The sequence below is a fragment of the Drosophila innubila genome (assembly GCF_004354385.1).
Source record: "Drosophila innubila isolate TH190305 chromosome 3L unlocalized genomic scaffold, UK_Dinn_1.0 0_D_3L, whole genome shotgun sequence".
Classification (NCBI taxonomy): Eukaryota; Metazoa; Arthropoda; class Insecta; order Diptera; family Drosophilidae; genus Drosophila; species Drosophila innubila.
In genome coordinates this window covers 25,888,041-25,913,234 of record NW_022995376.1, presented here as the reverse complement: position 1 = coordinate 25,913,234, position 25,194 = coordinate 25,888,041, and the positions used below count along the sequence as shown (strand labels likewise).

Genomic DNA, 25,194 nt, shown 5'->3' with positions numbered 1-25,194 from the left:
CAATCAGCTGTTGAACAGAGTTGATTTGAACAAAGAGCACATGAAACGGATTTTCTCATTTTTAAGGTTAATTTGAATTGTCTTACAGCACGTACCTAAAAGCTTTATTAACAAAATTAATCATGGATTATATTCATTGTGGTTTGTATTTTGTGTTTATATATCTGTGTTGCTTAAAATGAAAATGCTATATATTGCCATCTGTAATTTAAAAACTTGCCTCGAAAAAAAATTTTTCAATCAAATTTTATCTTTAATAAGATATAACTAATTTTGTCAGCTCTTGTCAGCAATATGACTATATGCATTTTGAAGATTTTGTCAATTCTTAAATTGTACTGTTAAGCTCAAATTGCGCATTTTTGCGCAATTTTCACAATTTAACTTTATTTCAGCTTACCTCACGTTATAAAATGCGTATTCGCTTAAAGTGTGGCAACAACACATGAGACAAAATGACCAAAATTATGATTTTTGGCTTATTTTATTGGGCGCATTGGCGAAAATTACTAAAACTTGTGTTTACGTATTAAATAAATGTTAAATCTTTACAATCGAAAAAAAATAGAAATTTCTTGTTTCATACAAAAAGTCAGTTCACGACCGATTTTAATAATTTGAACAATATGATATTATAAATGTGGGGAATGTGGGGAGCATAATATCACTTATATACGATCAGTTTAGTTAGATATTTTGGAAAAAAATTGCGTATTTATAAAAAAAGTGACTTTTCGACTGATAATTCCTATTATTTTTATATGATATAGTTGTCCGATTTGGATGAAATTTTGCCAACACGCTACGGGCATAGTAACACGTAAGTTTGGTCCTGATAGCTTGAAAAACAAAAAATTTACATATCGCAGAATCCGAAATAAAGGCGGGACCACGCCCACTTTTCTTGGCTATTTGCGTATTTATATCATAGGCCCAATGCAAAAGACTAGACCAAAAAAACTCTATTCGTTCTCGAGTTATTAATTTATTCCTAAAAAATCTTCATCCGGACCATAGTGGGCTGTAGCAACGCGAGCAAAGCGAGCAGGGGGCGGAGCCCACTAGTTTTTCTTTATAATTAAAGAAAAAAATTTTTTTAAATATGAAATACGTTCAACAACTAAATTTTTATATTTTACTATTTGCCTGCATTAATGATAAAGTTACAATGTCAAAAGCAAAAGCAAAAGCAATTGCAAAAATTTCTGATTTCATAGTACCCGTAAAACTTGATTTTCGACTGAGCATCTCTAATTGAACCAAATTTGATCAGAATGTATAATACCAGCCCAGATGTATATTGTGTCAGATTGGTCGAGATATCCCAAAAAACCAAGAAGTTTTTCATTCTTAAACTTCATATTCGATCTATCGCTCCTATGGCAGCTATATGATGTAAAGGTGCGATTCAAAAAAAAAAAAAAACTTTATCTGCGTACGGTATCCAGGAACATACTTATCAAGTTTGAAGTCTCTAGCTCTTATGGTCTCTGCGATCGACGCGTTCAAACAGACGGACAGACGGACATGGCTCAATCGACTCGGCTGTTGATCCTGATCAAGAATATATATTCTTTGAAAAGTCTGCCACGCCCTCTTCTGCCTGTTACATACATTCTGCCAAACACATTATACCCTTTCAAGTATCACAAAAATTGTATGCTACTGAAACTTTCTGCCAACTGCTGATAATCCAATTATCGATATTAAAGGTTACGAACAGCGCAGATAGGAAATTAAATTAAAACTATCTAAAAAAATTAAAATAAATTATATGGAATTGAAAAAACTGCAGCTGCAGTTGTACATTGATACCAAAGTAAACTTTGAAAACATATTTAAAAATGGCTGACAGAAACAGAAAGAAGAACAAAGTAGAAGTCTTTTTTTATGATACATGCTCAGGTATGATGATACACAAAATTTGGTATCATGATACGGTATTAGTTTCGTTCACCAGAAGTATCAGAGGTATCACAAAAATGATCAGGAATCAAACGTGCCTGGTGAACGCGACACATCAGTCGAAAATTAATTTTTAGTATAAAAAACATATATACATATATTTAAGTTGGTCTCATACATCCTGACCGAAGTTAGTTCAAATCGGCTTGCTACATCATATAGCGTGCCAAGTCGACCAAGTACAGTCGACTAATCTAAATATTTAATTTTTACCAGTTTAAGCGTCTTCCATAATCCCAAAAAAAAACCTCTACACGAGGTAAAAGTCTAGTGACGAAAGCAATTTCTAGCCCCAAAATTTCTGATATCCAATTTTGTGACGAACAAAATTCAGTTTAATCTAAAAATTTTAAATAAAAATATAAATTAATAAAAAAAAAGCGAAAATAAATAATTTTACCAAAAGGCCCCAACAGCCCCATAAGCTGCAATCATCTTAATTTTTCCCCTCCCACTTACACCCCGTATCTCATGACCCAGGTGAATTAGAAAAAGTTTTAGTATGCCATTTTGTAAGTTAGAACTAAACCTTTCGATCAATATATAACTTGATAGTCGCCTTTCGCACCCTTCGTGCTGCTTTCGTCACTAACGCGAACTGCCGTCCGCAGTGATAAGTACGGGGTCTCCGACAGTCGCGTATGATCGACTGTAGCACCGCGAGCTATTTGCTAACTTCTTCCAATCAACCTACTCTCCTATTCTCCCAACCAACTTATCTTAACCTTTAACTATATTTCCATCTAACACAATGTTTACTCCGTATATTTCATATAACACCAAAGGCAACTCCGTTGACCTATAAGGAACTACAAGCCATTATTCTTATCTACATGCACAACTGATTACGCTTTGCACAATTAATTTCGTACTTTGTGCACAACTTACAATAATCATTTCCACGTATGCTACAAAGTAGAGATGGGCACGGGCCTTTTCGTGCTTCGTGTCCCGCGGTCCTCGTAAGCGGTCCTTTTTTGCGTTCGGGCCCGGGTCGCAGCAAAAAGCCGGTAGGCCCGGAAAGTCACGATTTCACAGTTTCTTTTAATATGGATTGATAGAATTTTTTCTGTAATAATTCGCTGTTAATATCATTTCCGCATTTCTTTAATCGATTTGCATCAATATTTTTATTAAGCTTAATTTTTTACCTATCAAATGCGTAAATAAGAGGATACAAATATGAATCCATCTCTGGTCCGAAGAACTCCCTCTCACTTCCTTAAAATCCACCCTTATTTTTCCTTGACCTTATTATAACTAATACTTGTGCCATCACTAGTAACTATTTCTACTATCTATTGATCTGATGTTAGTTTTCTGGGTTTTCCCCCAATCGTTGCAACACATGTTGGAACATTTAATCATTTTTTAACACCTCAAACTTTTCAGCTTTAAATATTTGTTAATTTTCTTTCAGTTTTTTAATTAATATATATGTATACCTTTATTTCTTTTAATATTGGTAATTGAAAGAATTTAATTCGTAACATTATTTTACATTTTTGATAAAATGGCAATGATATGTAAAATATGTAAAATAAAATATATATTTTTTGCAGAAGATGACCGAAGGAACTTTCAATTTCCAAAAGTTAGTGCAGACATTTACGGAAATATGTCCGGATTTCATCGATGAACCTGATTTTAAAAATGCAACTGTTAGTCGGCGATTTGCGGAGCAGGTGATCTTCGAGTACAGCAAACAGGCAAAACTAGCCAAACACCTACGAATGGATAAAACATGGAGAATGAGACTGGATACTGAAGGAAAGCAAGGCAAGTTAGGAGCGGAGCTGATCATAACAAGTTATGTTACCAAGTCACCTCCGCTGTATCAGCCTTTCATGCTGCATGGGTATCTTCAGCTCACATTCAAGCAGGCTAGTCTATTGGCGGTGGCCAAGTATTGCCAGATGGTTCCCCATCTGGTAGAGCGCAATCTGATTGCGTTAACCCCCTTAGCCGGGCGTGTTTTTACGAAGGATAATATGTCAAAGCTGGCTTCGGCATTGGGCGAACCTCTGCCAAAGGTGGTAATGGCTGTCATCAGCAGTTGCCAAACAGACGGATATTATTTGGAGCACAGTCGTTGTTACATAGCTCTCCGTGCGCTTCAAAAGACGGTCGTTGATCGGGATATGCGTGTCTCCTTGTTAAAAAAATGTTTGAAATTGTACCAGCTTCATGGAAAATACTTTGATCTAGAGAAATATATAATATGCTGCAGGTTCGTTCAGCCCAACAGCAGCTCAAGTAGCACTTCTCCACCCGATGACTTGGACTATCTGGTTTCCGAAGTAATGTCGCTGGATAATCTTATCAAATTCCAACTGAAGAATTCTTCGCCTGTAACCGTTAAGAAGAAGCCGAGATGCGCTGCAGTCTTTAATGGTCAAAGTAACAAAAATACAAACAAATGAAAAAAAAAACACAAAAAAAAAGAACTAAAAAGATTGGCAAGTGTAAACGATTAAAGGTTGCACTATTAAGACCCTTTAATTTTGGTAAGTATACCAACAAAACTAAAGAGTGTACCAAATTACCACAATTACTCTTTAATTTAAAACAACCATTTGGCTCTGTATACTATGGTTTTGGTTGAAATACAACCAATTAACATATGTATATTTAATATGTGAAATACATAAATTTTAAATATACTTCTTAATAAAGAGCAAATGCGTTCAATAAATCTTCTTAAAAAGTACTACAAAAAAAATAATATAACACAAAACACTTTAAAAATATATATCTTACATTCAATTCTACATATATACATTTTATATTCTGTATTATCCTGTTTATCTAAAAAAATTGTTTCTAAAAATAATTACTTATCAACACAAAAATATAAATAATACTTTAATATAATCATTATAATCATGGTATTATAATAACTTATATTTTCACACATTATTTTTATTCAATATATACCTGTCATTTAAAATTATATCTCAGTTGTTAAACGACTTCTTTCATTATGAATATATTTTGTGTCGCTTAAAAATGTATATGCAAATTAATTTTATTTTTATAAAAAAAAAAGAGTAAATAATAATAACATAATCATTATATTCATGTCACTTTAATTATACTACTTTTCTTTCATGAACATTAAATTTTATTGTCTTTAAAAATTATATGAAAAAAATGTATATCTATTTTCAATACATATTTTGAATCGTTCAAAGGTATTAATTACAAAAAATGTTATATTTTTAAAACTAAAATGAAAATAAAAATGTATAATTACTATATTTACTTTAATAATATCATGATGATTTATTCATGTTATTTTCTATATTATCCTGTCAAATGTAAACGATTACTTTCAATAAATAAATATTTAAAATCGTTTAAATACATACATATATATTATTAATTATATTTATAAAATACTGATGAAAGGATCATAATAGAATTATATTTATAAAATACTGATGAAAGGATCATAATAGAAGTCACTTGCAATCAAGAGAATTTGTTTGAATAAGTTTGCTTTGTTGTTCGCCATTTTGAGTTGAACGAAAGAGCTTAGGTAAGATTTCAGCTTGTTCTTTGTGGTGTTTTCTGGTTAAAGTTTTGCAACGAGTAATGTTGCTGTGGCGACGCCAAAGCCACTCGAAGATTATTGCGTCTGGTCAAAAGGAAGTGAGACTGGCAGACCCTTTTGCGGTCTGTGCGTCGCTAAGGAAAACTTTTCCACTGTGTATGCCAACGCCGTAAAGCCTTTAAGTTGCGAAGGATATCGCAAAACAGGCATTAAGACTATCCGAGAGACGGTCAGAGCAAACAATGCATAGTTGATAAGCGTAAAGGGACCCAGACTAAATATCCAACAACAAATGCCGAGTGTCCTACGCCTACGGCATCCAAAAAGGGAACAAATATAGTACATGTTAAATTATTATGTATAAACGTAACTTTTGTGTCGTATCTATTATTAAATTAATCTTTCTGTCGCACATCATATTTTAACATTTTATTAATTGGCAAATGTTTTCAAAGCCTGCTAATTGATACTAGAGAACATTACAAGTTTTCGAATAAATTTGGTTTTATATAATTTGAGCAAATGTCTTAATAGTACGTAGACATTATTTTATTTTCTGTGACATTGATTGGGAACATTCAGCTGGTTCAATCAATTAGTGCATAATTAAATAGCAATTATTTCTTCCATTCACATGAGTAAACAATACAATCATATGTTAACACACACACATACATATCTACAATGTGTGTATGTACGTGTATCTGTGTGTGTATGTGGTATACCAAAGCACATCAGTGGCATTCAGCCACAGCCAGGGTAATTAATCATATTTACATCACTAATGTGAGGGGAGTTGAGAGCTTTGTCGTGGTTCGAAAATGCAGTACTACGAAATTCGTCTTAATTATTGTAAAAATTTAATTTTGCTCTAGTGTCGATCAATGCCAAATTCAGGGCTGCATTTCATGAAAGTGTACTTTAATGCATTGCCAGCAATTTATTAGAACAATACATTTTGAACAACTGCTTAATTTTGAAATAAGATTATAGTTGAATGAATGCTTTGATCGACCTTATTTTTATTAATTAACTAGAATAAAAAAATTCTACTTAAAATGCATGCAAAATCATTAAATTTTCTAACTTTAAAATTGAAAAATGACAAAAGAAAAAGATCCTTTTAGAAACTTGACCTTAAAATGGATATCTGGGAACAGTTTTAACAGTTCGCAAAAACACCACCTAAAATAGCTTAAATGGCAACACTGGCCGGCACACGATCGAACGAATAAAAGAACTAAACGACTGAACTAATGACCCACAATCAGAGATTCAGCTCGCTCATTTACTTTAGTGATTAGTTCAATTGAACTTAATCCGAACGATTCGATGCAACTCTATACACAAAATAAGCGGCAAAAATAGCATCAAAACAACTAAAAATAAAAATAACAATTGTTTGTATTAAATGGAGTGCATTAATTTTAATGATTTTTCTGTAAAAGAGCGCCATGAAATTATCACAGCGTTTCTTATCAAAATGCGCAAGGCCAATTCAATGCAGAGTGCGCACAGCTTTTTCGAGTATTACTTAAAGCAGTTCTATAAAATGCCCGCCAAGCTTATCGAAGATATAATCTACTGTCAGCGCGCTATGAAAACCTATTTAAGTGTACATCAGGTGTGTAATTAGTGTATTATTCTATAAAAAAAAAGTTATCTATTAATCAATATTTCAGAGAATTTCACGCTTCTATTACCGGAAAACGGATGCTGTAAGTTTACATTGTTATCACACAACTGTATCTCAATAAAATATTCTTTTAGGATTCCGAAGCCAAGAAGAGGTATCTACTGGAGATAGAAGACGTGCTGCACGAGATAAATGCAGAGTGCAAGTATATGGTGATTTGTCTGGAGGATGATATCGAGCAGTTCTGTTTGCCATTTACGGAGCAACAGCTGCAACCAAATGGGATCTTGATCAGTGAAATGGTTAGTAAAGCCATTGTCCCTCATGTCTGTGCTAGCCCTTTGCAATTCAGGCCGCACTTTGTGGCTGAACGGCCAACGGAAAGTCAGTTGCTGAACAAGTACCTCATCACCAGCAGCAATGACACAAAGACTTCGTTGAACGCCAAAGATGAAAGCGCTAAACCAACAAGGATTGTGGCGCCAAACAAGAAGCCTCTTGTAAGTGCAGCAACAAATGCAGCACGACCAGCTCCCAAACAAGCAGCAATCCCAATCTCGGCAGAGGTTGCCAGCAAGAACGATGCGGTAAATGCCAGTCGCCTTCATTTGCAGGAAGCCTTGAAGCGAGCCCGTTCAAAAAACCAAATTTTAAAATGCGAACCAAAAGCACCGAGTGCAAAAGAATTGTTTCTGCACTCCATTGGCCTTTGCACACATCTGGAACACAAGAGCATAATGTTGTCCCAAACTCTCAGTCATAAGCGAAAGCCAAAACCTTTTAAAAAATAGATTTCTTATAGTTATGTAGTTTAGCAAGATAAGTAGTTACTAATTTTTATAAAGCAGCTGCGGCGAAAATATCTGTTTTTACAAACTTGACTCAGGCTTTAAGTTTTCTGTGAATTAATACTAAGCTCATAAACTCGAGAGTACAATAACTTTTTGTACATTATGAAAAATATAGAACAATAATTTCATAGTAATTAACTGTTATATAAAGTAATCTTTTATCTATGTGCCATTTTTGCCGCTGAACCAGAGAAGTTAATTCAAAAAATATCGCATGAAAATATTTTATAATTTAAAAATAGATTTCGTATATGCATTATAAAAACTTTTATTGTAAATGACGTAGCTGTTGGCTAACTTATTTTACTATAGATCTACACAAAGATCATATAGGTTTTTAAGCACAGAAATTTGGATATTTAATAATTATTTGTACAATATCGAACATGAAGAAAGAAAAAAAGGTAAAGTAATAAACTTAAGGTACAACTGTATGTACATATTTTTTATCCATGTGCCGAAAGATATTCACCAAAGAATTTATTTTAAAAAGAAACAACTTGAGAAAAAGACAGGGTAATGGCCAGGAAAACGGCATTTCACGGTAGCTTTCAGTGTGCAAGTTGAAAGCACGAAAAAAACGAGTGAAACAAAACAGAGTAAAAGGACAATAGCGCGTAATGGTCCGTTAGTGGTGGTGTTGCTTTAGGTGCCGGAGCAGTTGAACGTTCGGATGACGGTGTCGCTCATTTATCATTTACACACCAACGCACGGTAACACAGATGAACAATGCTAGATACACATATACAGACGAAAGTTCCAGGAGACTTCTTTTGTAGACTGAAAGAAAAATGCCATTAACATTTAATATAGGCCCAAAGTATTGTACAGGCTAACGGCCAGTAGGAAGCCCAATTTCATTCACTTCCTTCTACCACCGAGCATGACATTTGCATTGATGAAATCAGCTTGCGGACGGTTTGCCAAATTGGTTCAAAGCAAAAAAGTAAATCCGACTTTCAATTACCTACAAATGTTTGTATGAAATCGCAACTTTAGAAAACATCTTAAATTAATTCTGATAATGTTAAATCTTATGAAAACAGAATGATTGAAATAATTCATGGCTTTGCTTTGTACCGAAACCTTTACAAAACTTTTTTGAAACCATTTTTCCCTTCCCATTTCCATGAGTAGAGGGTATAAAAATATCAACCCATTTTCCGCTCAATTGCTGTGCCGGCATTTTAGGTCCTTGCCCCATATCGTCCCTTTTAAATTGCGTTACAAATTGTTTGTTTTTGTACGCAACCCTTTTAATTTTGTGGCAGGTAAAATCTGTCTACGTAAATTGTAATATATTAGGTTTTACGATATTTCTGAATTGATTGGACTGAATCTTGATTTTAAAACAAAGTTTATGTAGTATAAATTTATTTTTTGTATTTATTGTAATGCATATGGGCATTTCTGTAATGCCGAATGCCACAACTTTTTTTTATTTTGATTAAATTGATTAATTTGTATATTAATACAATAATTAGTTTATGAATACTATAAGGTTGATATTGGGCCATTTTATTTTTTAAGATAACGCGACATGTCACAAGTGACATTTGGTTCCATCAAACTTTTTATGTTTTTTGTTTACCTCGTTTTAAAGTATATATTTTAACTTCTTTAGTCATTAACAAGCTGTATTACCAGAATTGAAGTGTGCTCATTTGCATTGTCATTAACTTTTTGATGCTGGAAGAAAGGGTTCGTCAAATAATCATTATGCTATGCACACTCCATTTTGGAAGTACATTTTATAGAAAATAGACATAAATATCAGGGACTGTAATCATTATAAGTTTTATTAAAGAAATCACTGGGGTCGGCAGTTCTCGCTAGTGACGAAAGCAGCACGAAGGGTGCGAAAGGCGACTAGCAATATATACAGCGAATTTGGAAAATTTTCTATGACTGTCCGATCAGATCAAGTTATGTACCGATCGTAAGGTTTAGTCCTAACTTTCAAAATGGCATAATAAAATTTTATCTATCTCACTTGGGTAATGAGATAAGGGGGTGTAAGTGGGAGGGCAAAATTTAAATTAGAAATTCGCGTTGATTGATACCTCGATAACCCAAAGCAATAACTGGTTCAAAAAATACTTAAATTGGAAATTTTTAGTGGACTTCTCAAAATTAAATGAAATTCAGTTTGTTTGTTTGTCTGTTTGCATCAAAACGCTAAAGAAGCTTAGATGTAATGATGGGGACTTATTCTTTTTCGAAAATCTAGAAATGCTTGTTCTACGACTTTTTAAAAAAACGCTAGTTTAGCGGGAAAACGCTAGATCCCGCTAAAATTGAAACCTCAACAGTTTTCAAACCATAGAAGCTACAGATATGTTCTATACATCATTGGAAAGATGTGTGTATGTACTCAGTTAACATTTGACAGGTGAAAAAAAATTTTTAGCTTACATTTTGGCGATTTCTGACAAAACAGCTGTAAGGATTTGTATTAAATTTGAGTATGTTGTAGTACGTAAAAATTTGCATTTATTACCTGTTTACTGAATATATAAATTTTTCTATCGGTCGAAAATCACGTTTTAGTACGAAAATCTTTTTGGTTTTATGAGATATCCCAACCAAACTGATACAATATGCATTTAGCTTGGTTTTATATATCCTGACCAAAGTTGGTATGAAAAACTTTTCTGTTTAATGAGATATTTTAACCAAATTGATAGAATATGCATTTAAGTTAGTTTTATACATCCTCACCGAAGTTGGTTCAAATCGGACCAGTATATCATATAGCTGTCATAGGACCAATCGGGCGAATATCAAGTTTTACTGTGAAAAACTTTTTTGTTTTATGAGATATCATAACCAAACTTATACAATATGCAATAAACTTAGTTTTATATATCCTGACCAAAGTTGGTTCGAATCGGACCACTATATCATATAGCTGTCACACTATCGTTACCAAACGAATGGAATATGCATTTGAGTAAGACTTATAGATCCTGACCAAAGTTGGTTCTAATCGAACCACTATATCATATAGCTGTCGTAGGACCGATCGGGCGAAATCTAAGTCTTGGTATGAAAAACTTTTTTTTTCATAATAAGTACAGGGTCTCCGACAGTAGAGTATGCTCGACTGGAGCCCCCTCGTTTTCTTTATAAATGAAAAACAACATTTTTTTAAATATGAAAGAAATTCAACAACTAAATTTGTATATTTTACTATCTGACTGCATTAATGATGCAAAAGCAATTGCAAAAATTTACACGAGGTAAAAGTCTAGTGATGAAAGAAATTTCTAGCCCCAAAATTTCTTATATCTAATTTTGTGACGAACAAAATTCAGTTTAATATTAAATATTAATTTAAAAAAAAAATAAACGAAAATTGGCATTCGGCATTGCGCAAAAAGTAATTTTTATGTACAAAAAAGCTCACCCTTTTTGAGCACAGTGGACAATGCCAATTTTCGTTCTTTTTTTATTAATTTATATTTTTATTTAAAATTTTTATATTGAACTGAATTTTGATCGTCACAAAATTGGATGTCAGAAATTTTGGGGCTACAAATTGCTTTTGTCACTAGATATTACTGGGATATCAGAAATTTTTGCAATTGCTTTTGCATCATAAATGCAATAAATAGTAAAATATATAAATTTAGTTGTTGAATAAAAAAATCAAAATAACGCCTTGAGTTTCAATTTTTGATTCAAAAAAATAAAACTCAAGAAATAATTACTATTATATGAGTTTTATTTCTTTGACTCAAAATTAATGATTATTTCTTAAGTTTTATTTTTTTGCTCAAAAATAATGATTATTTCATAAGTTTTTTACAGTTACAAGAGGTGATGATTATTTCATTTGAAAAAAAAAATCATTATTTACTGTCCCTGATAAATATACAATAAAATTGCTAAACCTATTAAAGTCGGTAGGCTCATCCAACTGAATTAATTAATGTGTATTGTATATTAAGTATATTTCTCTTATCTAAATCTTCTCTAATTTTCTATAAAATTAATATAGTCCATTTGCATTCAAAAACATTGAAAATATATAGTGCAAATGACCTTTGTAGTATTTTGAAAAGGCCGATAACAATAACTTGACGACACAAATGCGCGCGCATCGCACCAGGGCTGGGTTGTTACTCAGATGTATCTGATGTCAAATAGCCGAAACAGCTGTTTACCCCCGTCAGTTGGTTACTGCAACTTGTTTTGTTTTCGTAATATTTGTTGGATACAACATGGTTATTTTTAATAGAAGTGCAGCAATTGGAAAAATTCTGCGACGTTGTCATCGTGCAGGTATTTAGTTAGATGTTTTTTAATTGTTGAATCAGTGTTGTAACGTCTTTTTTCATGTGTGAATCTTGTTGTCGCAGCATTATGACATTCAAAATGCGTATTTACTTTTAGTTGCAGCAAAGAATAGCGGCAACCACTTGACATGTTTTCATGGTCTATGGCCAGTATCGGAACAAAATGATTTCGAGCAGCACATGCGCATTATTCCAGACTTTATCAGCGAGACGGAGGAGAAGCAACTACACGAGGAAATCGAGCCATATATGAGTCGCTTGCGCTACGAGTTTGACCATTGGGATGATGTGAGTACATGATCCACAACATTTAATGGTTTCTCAATAAGCATCTTTCCTCTCTTGCAGGCCATTCACGGATTTAGGGAGACTGAGCGTAAAAAATGGTACCCAACAAATCGAGATGTCTTGGAGCGTGTGCGTCAAGTGGCTTTTGAAGGCGCTATTATGCCCTATGTACACGTTCTAGATCTGGCTGCCGACGGCGTCATCAAGCCACATGTGGATAGTACCCGTGTAAGTCTAAAAATCACTAAATGATAAGGAAATCAGATGCCGTAGATAAGGCAAGTCGAGAATTTGAACAGATTTGCAGAGCCCTAAATTCAACTTTCGACTGATCAGTCCTACAGCATCTATATAATGTAGTGATCCTATATAAAACAAATTTGGTCAGAAGTGCATAATCTGTGAGATTGGTTGAGATATGTCCAGGAACAACAAAGTTCAAACTTAAGTTTAATAACTGTTTCTATAGCTGCTATATTATGTCGAGCCCTATTTGCAAGAATGACGCAAGCGATATTTATCCGAAGTTTGTTTTTCTATGAAAATGTATTCATAATTACCATTAACATCCGCACTCAAAATATTAATATTTAATTGTATATATTTACGGAAATATTGGCCTGTCAATTATAACGTAAGCGACACATCACATACGATGTTTGAAAAAAAAATATCCTGTAAAATTTGCTTTTTGTCGCTTGCGTCATTTTTGCAAATAGGGCTCGATAAAAAATTTTGATACGGCCGGAATTGCTTATAACAATTGAGCTCTATATCCAGATCAAGAATACATATACATATAAACAGTATGTCAAGTAAACAAAATAAATTAATGTTTTTTATTTTTTTAAATAAAGTTAAGCCTAATAGATCTGGCTTAAAGTAAAAAAAAAAGAATATCAAAGAAAATTATTTTGTTTGCAAGATGAAATATTGAAAAATTTTTAATTTTAATTTAAAACAGTCTATTGACCAACTGAACAAAATTATAGTACACTCTGCAATGACATGAAAAGGTTGCTCAAATGACTTTATTTTACCCACAGTACTGCGGCAATACCATTTCAGGAATAAGTTTGCTCAGCGATAGCGTGATGCGTCTGGTACGCGCAGATGCCGAAAAGTATCAACAAAGTAGCACAGGTACTACGAGTAAAGAAAATGATGTGGACGCCGATGCAAATGATGCCGCATACCGCCATCAACCGGAGGCAAAGCTGGAAAACAATTTCTATGCGGATCTGCTGCTGCCACGTCGGTCCCTCTACATAATGAGCCACACGGCGCGCTACAACTTTACACATGAGATCTTGGCAAACGAGCGTTCACTGTTTTTGGGCAAACCAATTAAGAAGACGCGTCGCATTTCCATCATTTGCCGCAATGATCCTTAAATTCTGGAATTCTATTATTATTAATATTGTTGACATTTTCAAGTTAAAACGTTAATTATACATCATTTTTTTTAAAACTGTGATATATGTAAAAAAAATTTTATTTATGAATTCAATTCGATATTTTTCTCGCAGTTATTGTATAAATTTAAAAATGTATGAGGTAATGTGGTAATAAATAATTATTCTGATTATAATCAGAAAAATATCTTTAATTACAATCGAAACACAGATAAATCCCGGGCGTATGAATATTTTTGAGTAGAATGGAAAAGCTTGGTCAAACAGATTTATTTTGGTTCTGTCAATGACCATCTAATAGAATTTATTTGTCTAGCGCTTGACACCTTTTTCCCAAATATTTTGTTTACTGGAGGCTTTTCCCACCCCTGTATGCATGAATTTATACGATTGGGAATCAACCCGCCCTATTCTGATTCCAACCTCACAAAATCCCTGTGTCAATACATTTGGATGCTCCACTGTTGACGCTTTTAGACATTGCCGATAACAAAGCGTGACGATTTGCAAATGATACCATTAATTTGATGGAAAACAACATAAAACGAGAGCGGGCAGGCAAAGCGCTCCTTATGACTATTGTTTATGATGTATGATGAATGAAAGGCAGACGAAGAATAAGCAAGAAAAAGCGCTAAACATTTTTCATTTTGTCACTCTCTTAACCCACATTGGGATGTAGTAAGAAAAGCTCGCTCTCTCTCGCTCTCTTAAGCTGTTACGCGGCAGAAATGCCATCCACATTACTGTTAACTTAATTCTTAATAGTAAACAGATTAAATGTAGTTCGAAATCGTATAGGAGGAATGTAGAAGCAATAATAATGGGAAGATTCATCAGACCGAGTATTCATAATACTTTTGAGTGATTATTTTAAAGATAAATTAATAGATTAAGAATGTTATGTTTGAGGATAAATACCCAATTTACAGAATGACTACTTAGATTAAGAATTTTAATCGGATTCTAATTGAAAAGCTTGGCTTATTAAGAAGTTCTTTATAAGTTACGAGCCGGTCCCAGACGCTTAAGAGCTCAAATCACTTTAAATGAAAACAGAAATAAGGAAAACACCTGAACTTCTCTCCTGCTGCCTGCTGCAGGTGAGTCAATAAAAAGACCATCAACATTTAGTGCTTCTCGAAAATCAGCTCAACAACAATGCGAAAACTTGAGAACAGAAAAGTGGCCAACCTGCCTACCCCCCCCCCCCCCTTGAAGCAGACCTCAGCAATACAGGAAAACATTGAGAGAAACCCAACAGCAGCTGAAACTTTGTACAAATTATCAACAGTTAAACAGTTTGCAACTGGGACGACATTTTCAAGTGGCAACCCTAAAAAAGGGACAAAATGCTGAAAAACTTTTATTTGAATTGCCTTTTTTCGGCTATTTGGCCGTTATTATTATTTGTATGGAAAACCGCAGACCTATTCAAGGAATCCACTCATAACAATTTCATCCTTTCTGAAAGTCAGAAAGTTGCATATTTCAATTTCGAACTTTTTTCTATCTATCTATCTCTCTCTTTTTCTCTCTCTCTCTCTCTCTCTCTCTTATTATTTCATTTGGATTTTCTGCATTTAACACTAAATCGTGATATAATATTAATATGGTAGGAACAGAATATACAAAAACCAAAAATACTCAATTTTTATTAGTTTCCTACCAAATTACTAATTTGAAGCCTACAAGTTAAATTGTACACTTCTTATTTCAAAGGTCACACTTCTTAAGTATATGAAACCGCAAGAATTCGCTTTGAATTTTAATAAAGAGGTTGATGTCAGAGCAGTTGAAAGTGGCAAAAGGCAGTTGCATAGAATCAAAAGGAATTTCGCTTGAGGCGCAACTTTGTAGACGATGTTAAAAAGGACACATTTCTGTCGCGTTTTCAAGTGGATTGCAGTGAAAGACTAAATACTTTTTTAAGTGCCAATGCTACTTCAGGGCAGCTAAAGCGCATTTTCTGCGATTCCTCATCCTCCATTCTACCATCTTAGAAGAAATCCAATTAAATTGCATCTTTTTTCCTGATTTTTTTCAACTATTTTCTGTCATAATACTCTACAGATAAGCAGTTAACTTTGGGAGTATATCAGTACTCGGTTCGGTTGAGAATAAAAATATAATTCAAACTATTTTTGTTTGTTTAATTATAAATCTTGGATAAATAATATCAAAATACTTTCTTAAGTTAGAATCCTAAAAAAGTTATGTTTATTTAATTAGGTTATAAACTTGAAAATAAATTATTAAAATATAAAAATGTTCCCCGCAGCACTAGGAATAAGTAGATACCCTACAAATTGGTTAACCTTAAGATAAAGATATTGTCTTTATACTAAGAAGAAGCCTCATAAATGAGCAACACATTTAACGAGGCATTCTCGATTTCATAAAGCTTCACATTCTGATAATGTTAATCAAGAATTGATAAGGCAATTCCTATCTATCTTGGTTGTTTCGAAGTATGACTCTTTTGAAACGCATGGTTTTTTTCAGTACAACATTACTTCTTAAGACATTTGATCAGACTGCTTCCTTTTAATACACTGCCCTTTCTTGGCAAGTAAGCGAAATGCGCATTTTCCATTACGGAAGGGCACTGTCAAACCCTCTATTAAATATTTCACTGACAGTTGAAGCACAATGGACTCGACATGTAATTTTCCACAAAAAAATCAGCAACTGTTTTTAATTGCAATAAAAATAACATGTTTTTTTCTTTACCTTTTTTCTCCAAATATTGGCATTGATTAAATTACTGATTAAATATATAAATTGCAAATTATGTAGTTATTATTTACAGAAGCAAGTGCCAATATTTTTGTTCGAGTTATGGAGGTATTCGAATTATGGAAGTTCGAGTTACGGAAGCAGATTTGTTTGTAATTTGATCAGTAAACGCTATTGCCACTCAGTTCGAAAATTTTCGTTCGAGCCAGGGAAGTTCGACTGTATATTAATATTAATATTTTCTTGCAAATGCTTCCATTGTAAGCGGCTATCTATGAATTGTGCATTGTGTCAAACTGTCAGAAGCCAAGTCCTTTCTACGACTTGTCAATTTTTTTCCACTTACCCACATTAATTGTGCATAATTTGTTAATGTTCGTCGCTGGAATTATTGAGCAAAATGATGTCTGGACAGGGATAAGAGTGAAACACCAAGCGGAATAATTTAATAGACTTTTAAGTCACCTCCATTGAAAGCACGAGATTAAGTGTGCAAATCTTTTACGTGAAATTTTTTTATCGGGTCCTGTCAAGGACACACGTCTGAAATGGGTGCCACATTCTTTATTCATTAATCATAGTCGTGATGCGACCCTCTTCCATTTTCATCCAATCATAATTTAATATTATTTATTGACATTCCGTTTTCAATATTTTAAATTAAATCGGACAACTTGCACAGTTGCCTATAAGAAATTGGCCAATGATTGATCTACGTACTAATTTGAAAGATACGGTCGTGTTTTGAAATTTTAAAGTGATCGTATCTTCCTTAAATCTACTTTTAAGTTGGGTTAAAAATTCCGTCCAATAAATGGTTAATCATTTAAGAATGAAGGTGTACACATCCTTATCTAGAATGCTTAATGTATATTTTTGGTAGCTTAGTACGAATTCATAAAAATAGTAAAGCAGTTGGTAAAATAATCAATAATCAATTAAAATCCAATTAAGTGAAACCAATAAGCCAAAGATTACTTATATTATGACTTTGAAATTTGAAGTGCTTTTCGTATGTGAAATATCATTAATTATAATTGCCACTTAAGATTACGCTTATTATGATTGTATTACGCAAAAACGATCAACATTGGACACCTAAAGACCCCTACCCGGATTAGAGGTTGTTTTGTTATTTGTTGAGCCGAAACTTATCTACTCCTGGAAACTTATACAATTCGAGTGACTATTAAAAACAAAAAAAAAATAAAACTTGTACTGGCTCTAAAATTAAGTTTTCATTCAGGAATCATGGTTACTGGTCCGTTTTCTCAATCTCTCGTTAATGTCTAAGTTAACTAACTAGAAACTTGATGAAAATGTATAGAAATTATTATCACATCACATACTAAGAATAAAGTGTTTAATATACTATAGAACTGCGGTGAAGAGCCAGTAGTTCAATTTGGTTTTATAGCTTAAGACGCTGTTTTTAAAATTATACGTTTTTATCCTCTAGAAAACACAAGCGCCATCTTATTTTTCAGCGCAGCTTACAAATAAATGATGACCCTACCCAAAACAAGAAAACAGAGAAAGTGCGGTGATTCGAGTTGAGGCGCAGAGCACAGTTAATTTATGACCCTGCTTGCAGCAATTACAAAACAAGAATTTCTGATATTGTCGATGGTTTTGCAGAGTTCCCTTGCAAAATTTGGAGGCACATTCCTGCTATAGAGTGAACTTAACCAATTGACAATGAGCACAAATGGTATCCAAGCTAGTTAAGCCCTACTGTTCAGCGCTTATCATCAACTTAAAGAGCTCAATTCACACTTCAAATTTATACATACACATCAGTACTCTCATATATAGTATGTTTGAGTATGTGCCTAATCCGGTCGTTTTTTCCTTATCGCTAGAAGGCGCTCGTTGTGGGGTCTAATCGAGGGGTTGAGCACATATAAAAGCAGTTTGATTTGCCTTAGTTCCCAGTTGTTATTTGGAGTCGTTAGTGGATCTGACGTCTGAGTAAAGCATTTGTGAATACGGGTACCCGAAACCATGCAGTTTCTTTGGGGCGTACGTTGTTTATTGGCTGTGCTATTGCTGGGCACAGGTCAATCCGAGGCGGTGTGCGGATACGAGGTAGATTCTGTATGGATTAAGTTTCCCAATGGTTTCTTATGCATCTCATTACATGTTATTACAGTCATGTCCGGATACAAAAGCAAACATGATCAATGTACATTTAGTGCCGCATTCGCACGACGACGTCGGCTGGCTTAAGACAGTGGATCAGTATTATTATGGAGCTAAGAACAATATACAACACGCCGGAGTCCAGTATATTTTAGACTCGGTGGTGGCGGAACTTCTTAAGGATTCAAAGCGTCGATTCATTCAGGTGGAGACCGCATTCTTCTTCAAGTGGTACCAGGAGCAAACGGAGCAAGTTCAGCGGCTGGTCAAAAAACTGGTCAACGAAGGTCGCCTGGAGTTCACTGGAGGTGCCTGGAGTATGAATGATGAGGCCGCCGTTCACTATCAGAGCGTCATCGATCAGTTTTCTCTCGGCTTAAAGTATGTGACAATTTGGGATGCATTTGCTGACTATTGATTGTTATATTTTTACCCCAACAGGGTTCTTAATGACACCTTTGGAGCATGTGCCAGACCACGTATTGGCTGGCAGATTGATCCCTTTGGTCATTCCAGGGAAATGGCATCCATATTTGCCCAGATGGGCTACAACGGTGAGTTCTTTGCCCGCATGGATCATGTGGAGAAGAAACAGCGACTGAACGATGTAGCTATGGAAATGATTTGGCAATCGAGTGAGTCCTTAAAGGACTCGGATATCTTTACCGGACTCCTCTACCGCCACTACTCGGCTCCTCCTGGCTTCTGCTTCGACATACTCTGCAGTGATGAGCCTATCATCGATAGCAAGAGCTACGACAATAATGTCAAGTCTCGAGTTGATGACTTTATCAACTACGTCAAGACCCTGTCAAAGTCTTATCGAGCTACGCATGTTATGGTGCCGATGGGAGATGACTTCCAATACGAGGATGCTGAAATCAATTTCAAGAACATGGACAAACTGATTAAGTAAGTAATTACCACAATCAAATTAATGTTAACATATTTATATTTTTAATCAGTATCAAGAGTCGAGTCGAACGAACAGTTTTCAAAGATGTTGTGAACTAAAAGAACCAAATTTGTTATTCATATTCCGTATATGGTATGTTCAGGTATATTAAGTTTATTTTAAATTTTGAATACCCTCCTCTCCGTGGAATCGAAGAAGATATAAAACCTTCCACGAATCATTTGATTAAAAACATGAAAGTTTTTTAAGAAGCAATTTCCCCTATCAATGCAAAACGAAACAAGAAGAAGTATACACTAAAACATAAAAAGAAAATTTGTGCAAATACATGTTAGAGTATCTAAGCTTCGGGGCTCAGGGTATCTGTTGTTCAAACACTCTCAACTAAAGCCCCCTTACTAATTAATAGATATGTCAATGAGCGACAAGTGGAGGGATCCAAGGTGAATGTGTTCTATTCGACGCCCTCGTGCTATCTCTACGAGTTGCATCAGATGATGCAAACTTGGCCTAATAAGACGCAGGACTTCTTCCCATACTCGAGTGATTCACACTCCTACTGGACGGGCTACTTCACCTCGCGTCCAACCCAAAAGCGATTCGAACGGGATGGCAACCACTTGCTTCAAACCGTGAAGCAACTGAGCGCATTTGCCCATTTGACAAACGAGAAGCAGACCGAAGATTTGGATGCACTGCGTCAGGTGATGGGTATCATGCAACATCACGATGCCATCACTGGCACTGAGAAACAGGCCGTTGCCCGTGATTATGATCGTCTCCTGACCGATGCCATCGTCGACTCCCAGGACAACGCTCGAGATGCGCTTCGTGTCCTGACCAATCTAACGACCGGCGAGTTCGACAGCTGCCTTGAGCTGAACATAAGTGTCTGTGCCTTCACCCGGGATAGTGCCAACAATGTGGTGGTTACTCTGTTTAATCCCTTGGCCCATCCCTCATCCCAATATGTACGCGTGCCCGTCAAAAAGGATAACTACCTGGTCACGGATGAGAAGGGTCACGAAGTTCCTTCGGAGGTGGTGCCAGTGCCATGGCAAGTCCTGGCAATCCAGTACCGTTCAAACAACACTCAACACGAGCTGGTCTTCAAAGCATCTGTGGACAAGATTGCCAACTTCTACATACGTGTGATGCCCGCTCCAAAGGATGCTGAGATGCCGACTCTCACTCGCTTCGAGAGATTGCACTCCATCAAGCAAAAGCTATCCAGGGCTCGTCCCGACGATAGAGCCGACGCAGATGCGGATGAATTCGTAGTCCAGAACTCGGTAAGGTTTTCAAATATTAATATGATTTAACTTACCCATCTCCAACCATATCCATTACAGCTAGTCAAGCTGGTATTCCTGAGTAAAACAGGACGGTTAAAGACGGTGGAGATGAACGGGGTATCGGAAAATATTGAGCAGACCTTTGCCATCTACAAAGGAGCTCGAGGCGACAACGGAGCATCCGAAAGACGATCTTCTGGCGCATATATTTTCCGGCCCGACGGGGACGTCAATATTCTGGCAGATAAGGTTGACTATACGGTTTATGAGGGTGATCAAGTAAAGGAGGTTCATCAGCACTTTAACCAATGGATCTCGCAAGTGGTGCGCATCTATGAAGGCATCAGTCGGGTTGAGTTTGAATGGCTTATTGGTCCAATTCCAATTGATGACGATACTGGCCGAGAGATTGTCACCCGCTTCAAAAGTGATTTATCCTCGAATGGCGTCTTTTACACAGATTCAAATGGTCGTGAGATGATCAAGCGTGAAAGAAATAAGCGGGAATACTTTGAACCAGATATGTCCGAGTCTGTGAGTGGCAACTATTATCCTGTTACAGCTCGAATCGCTCTGCAGGATGAACAAAGGCGAATTGCTCTTTTGAACGATCGTGCCCAGGGCGGATCTAGCCTAGAAGATGGTCAGCTGGAACTCATGCTTCATCGCCGCCTTCTTAACGACGATGCCTTTGGCGTGGGTGAAGCCCTGAACGAGCAACAGTTTGGCACAGGTCTGATCGCTCGTGGTAAAGTTTATCTGATCCTCAACTCGGTTGCGGATAAGTCAACTTCTGTGGAACGCTTAGCTCAACAGGAAATTCATTTGCCCTTCTGGAAGTTCTTCAGCGGCTCAAACACCGCCAGCGCGGTGAAACCCCAAAGGATTCCCGATTTCAGCGACTTCCCTCAGTCGGTTAATCTACTTACCTTGGAGCCCTATTCCAGCAACGAACTTTTGATGCGCGTTGAGAACTTTATGGATGAAACGGAGGGACACATCGTCAGCTTTAATATTCGTCACATCTTCGACACGTTGGGTGGCAAGGAGATTCGGGAAACCACATTGGATGGCAACATGCCGCTAAGTGACATGAAGAGGTTCAAGTTCCACCACGATGGCTCAATGCCAAAGGCGCTTGAATACTTCACCTCTCCATTTGACCCGTTGCACTCTTACGCGTGGGACGACTCCTCCAGATTCAGCGTCACATTAAATCCCATGCAAATTCGCACCTTTATCATAAAGTGGCAATAAGATTCCTCCGCATTAATAAAACAAATATATCGAAAGTTAATTGTCTTCCCATTTAAATTTTTTAGATCTTTAACAGATATTCATGTATAAGGATTAAAACTTTCTGTCGCTTTTCAACAGCAACAAAAGGCAACTAAGCCAAGTCGAAAGTTTTCGCATTGAGGAGATTGAAGTTTGAAGATAGCCCTCCCTCAACCTGACCAATTAAAGTCGTGACCCTTCGTACTCTTCAATTTCACACCACAACGAAGGGGTTGACAAACCACCCACGTGTGGGGACAACAAGACAACAGCCTGGCCACTAAGACAAGGATGTCGGTTGAGCCACATCTGAACGCTTGTTCGAGTATTTCCAGAAAGTGATCAATTATTGCCTGCTTTCAGTCTAGCTACACTGAAAGCGAAATGACCGCGAAATGAAAACCTTCATACAACAAAAAAAAAACAATTGTTTACTGTTATTATAGGTTAGTATGCAAATTTACATACAATACTTCAACATGAAAACCATCAACCACTTAAATTTTCGTCGAGTCCTGTATATATCTCATAAAATATTTTAGAAACTCTAAATCAATAAAAACAAGATTTTGGACTTAAACTGGAAACAGTTTAATACACCCAGAGAAAAATGTTGTCAAATTTTAATATTTACACTTTGATATGAATGATATGAATTTAGTCAGTTTAGACTCAATCTTAATATATTTCACAATAGAAATGTAAAGTTTGTATAAACTTAATTTTAGTAATGTAATAATTAATTTAAATAGACCAAAGATTTTAAACAAATATAATTTTCATTTTGTTCAACTAATTTTATATTTCCATTAAAGTGCAAAAACATTTAATTCAAACCAAAAGCAAATAATACAGCAGGAGTGTTCATTTGTGCACAAGGAGGTCAAATTTATTCGGCTTTTCACACAGGCACGAAGTCGCACGAAATCGTCTCTCAATCTCTATTTTCAATTTATCGCAACTAAATCGATTAAATAGAAAGGCAGAAATGGTTGTTTTTATTTTTCTATCAATACAAGCTCCTCCAAGTATGTAACGGGTATTCTAATGGTCGGGGTCTCGACTATAGCCTTTCCCACTTGTTTAATTATTTTTTTGATTTTATATACTAGGTTTACTATCAATGATAAGATAAATTTTTATTTAATTTTTAGTTATTTTATTTCAATGGATGTCAATGGATTTGAAAATGACCATGTTTAAGTACTCGTGTATAGGTATGTACGTATGTACATTGTACAATCGATGAGATTTGCCGCTCTGCAGATGTTTATCACTGCCACCAGGAGCCAAAAGACAATCAACCGACAGCTGTGTGACCAGAAGTCTTTCTTGTCCTTAACTCTGCTCTACCTGAGGTCAGGTCGCTCTCATTTTTTGGTGCGATTCGCAGCACAAAATTGTTGCGCAAAATGCACAATAGAAAACTGCAGATCCTTTTTGCTATTCTTATCACACAAACAGTACATAATCTTATGTACTCTCATTATTTACGGATCAAGGTATATTTCGAGCTGCATTTTTATTGTTGTTTTAATTTAGCATTCGAATTCAGGATATCCTAATACCTTACAAATACAGGTAGAGAGTGTAAGCGAGACTTTATGCATAGCTAATTTGAGTTGTCACACTGTATAAGATTTTAAGTTAAAACGGAAACAAATGTATGCACAAAATTTAATCGCAAAATTGATAAGTTTAATTTTTAATTGTTAAAATTTATCCAGCCTCCTAGCACTAGAAGGGTTACTAGATTTATTGTATTTGGGAGAATTACATATGTTTTTTTCATAAAATATTTTTAGTTCGGTAAAAGCCCATTGTTTAATATCTTGTCAATATCAGTTAAATAACCTAAGCTTTATAAAACGCTCATCATTCCAGTGCTGCTATATACTGTGGAAGCTTGGTCAGTAGCACAATCAGATATTCTAAACTTCTAGGCGCAGGATATCCGATGAACAATTTGAATTTTTTTATATAAAATGTATGAAATTCAGAATTTGAAAAGATATTTAATAAATAGTAATGGCAGAAAGGAAATCAATAAGGATTTTGACATTATCTTTTTCCATTGTTGCAGACATCCTCCAACTTGGTTCCATTGTAGATTTCAGGCGACTCGCAGCGGATATCATGCTGATCCTTTATCTGTTAAAGCATATGTGTAATTAATTGCTTGCATTTTTTCAATATATGAATAACTTCTTACTTTTAATTGATTGGCCGTGTCGAGTTTTTAGAATTAAAGCCCTGGAAAGTTTTGCTTCGTATGGTGGAAATCCTGTACAGATGGAAGGACCGAAGAGATCAGTAATGTCTTTTATAACTATATATATATATATATATATCCTTTTTTTTTTTGTTAAACCGTTTGCCAACAAGTTGGAAAAGTTGGACGGCGTTTTTAAAAATCGACCTCAATCAAAGTTCGCATTTACTTTGAATATACATTTGATAGTCTCAGAGTTCGAATGATGCTTAGTCATATTTAAAAGATGGAGAATTTTATTGATTTTAAAAATTTATTTCAGGAAACAAAGACACACAAAGACTTGTACTACAGGTGTAAGAAAATATAAAATTTTCCTTTTTGCTTGAATAAGTATAACTTTTAGAACTGAGTAAATAATATTCACAACTATAATTTCGTCAATAATTTTGAATAAAGCTTTAAATTAACTTCTAGGAATAAGTTAATAATAATTAGTTTCTTTCGTTTAATTTACTTTTAAAATGCAGGCAGTAAAATGCTTAAGGCATAAGTACATTTTTAAAATGCAAAAATAATATTTATTATTAATAACACGT

General features: G+C 35.0%; 3 protein-coding genes across 4 annotated transcripts; all 3 read left to right on the top strand.

The window, feature by feature from the left end:
- Window positions 1-6,862: 6,862 nt before the first annotated feature.
- Window positions 6,863-8,442, top strand: LOC117787507. Its single transcript, XM_034626054.1, has 3 exons — window positions 6,863-7,145; window positions 7,204-7,239; window positions 7,292-8,442. The coding sequence occupies exons 1-3, from the start codon at window positions 6,933-6,935 to the stop codon at window positions 7,946-7,948; spliced, it is 906 nt and encodes a 301-aa protein (XP_034481945.1). The 5' UTR covers window positions 6,863-6,932; the 3' UTR covers window positions 7,949-8,442.
- Window positions 8,443-12,166: 3,724 nt separating this feature from the next.
- LOC117787408 (alpha-ketoglutarate-dependent dioxygenase alkB homolog 7, mitochondrial) lies at window positions 12,167-14,198 on the top strand. 2 transcript variants are annotated; one of them, XM_034625922.1, is made up of 4 exons: window positions 12,167-12,296; window positions 12,408-12,598; window positions 12,659-12,826; window positions 13,645-14,198. In XM_034625922.1, exons 1-4 carry the CDS (start codon window positions 12,236-12,238, stop codon window positions 13,990-13,992), a joined length of 768 nt encoding a protein of 255 aa, XP_034481813.1. In that variant the 5' UTR covers window positions 12,167-12,235; the 3' UTR covers window positions 13,993-14,198. The 2 variants fall into 2 exon arrangements, with proteins under 2 accessions (XP_034481813.1, XP_034481814.1); XM_034625923.1 differs by having other exon boundaries at window positions 12,182-12,296; window positions 12,374-12,598.
- A 4,491-nt stretch (window positions 14,199-18,689) lies between these two features.
- On the top strand, window positions 18,690-22,402 carry LOC117787491 (lysosomal alpha-mannosidase-like). The gene is made up of 5 exons (XM_034626033.1): window positions 18,690-18,840; window positions 18,905-19,275; window positions 19,336-19,806; window positions 20,220-21,102; window positions 21,163-22,402. Exons 1-5 carry the CDS (start codon window positions 18,757-18,759, stop codon window positions 22,360-22,362), a joined length of 3,009 nt encoding a protein of 1,002 aa, XP_034481924.1. The 5' UTR covers window positions 18,690-18,756; the 3' UTR covers window positions 22,363-22,402.
- Window positions 22,403-25,194: the final 2,792 nt, after the last annotated feature.

Coding starts and splice junctions, on each gene's coding strand:
- LOC117787491 (XM_034626033.1), top strand. CDS start 18,757: ATGCAGTTTCTTTGGGGCGTACGTTGTTTATTGGCTGTGCTATTGCTG. Junction 19,276..19,335: donor CAGTTTTCTCTCGGCTTAAA/GTATGTGACAAT, acceptor TTACCCCAACAG/GGTTCTTAATGACACCTTTG. Junction 21,103..21,162: donor AATTCGTAGTCCAGAACTCG/GTAAGGTTTTCA, acceptor TATCCATTACAG/CTAGTCAAGCTGGTATTCCT.
- LOC117787507 (XM_034626054.1), top strand. CDS start 6,933: ATGGAGTGCATTAATTTTAATGATTTTTCTGTAAAAGAGCGCCATGAA. Junction 7,146..7,203: donor CCTATTTAAGTGTACATCAG/GTGTGTAATTAG, acceptor TCAATATTTCAG/AGAATTTCACGCTTCTATTA. Junction 7,240..7,291: donor ATTACCGGAAAACGGATGCT/GTAAGTTTACAT, acceptor ATATTCTTTTAG/GATTCCGAAGCCAAGAAGAG.
- LOC117787408 (XM_034625922.1), top strand. CDS start 12,236: ATGGTTATTTTTAATAGAAGTGCAGCAATTGGAAAAATTCTGCGACGT. Junction 12,599..12,658: donor AGTTTGACCATTGGGATGAT/GTGAGTACATGA, acceptor CCTCTCTTGCAG/GCCATTCACGGATTTAGGGA. Junction 12,827..13,644: donor CACATGTGGATAGTACCCGT/GTAAGTCTAAAA, acceptor TTTTACCCACAG/TACTGCGGCAATACCATTTC.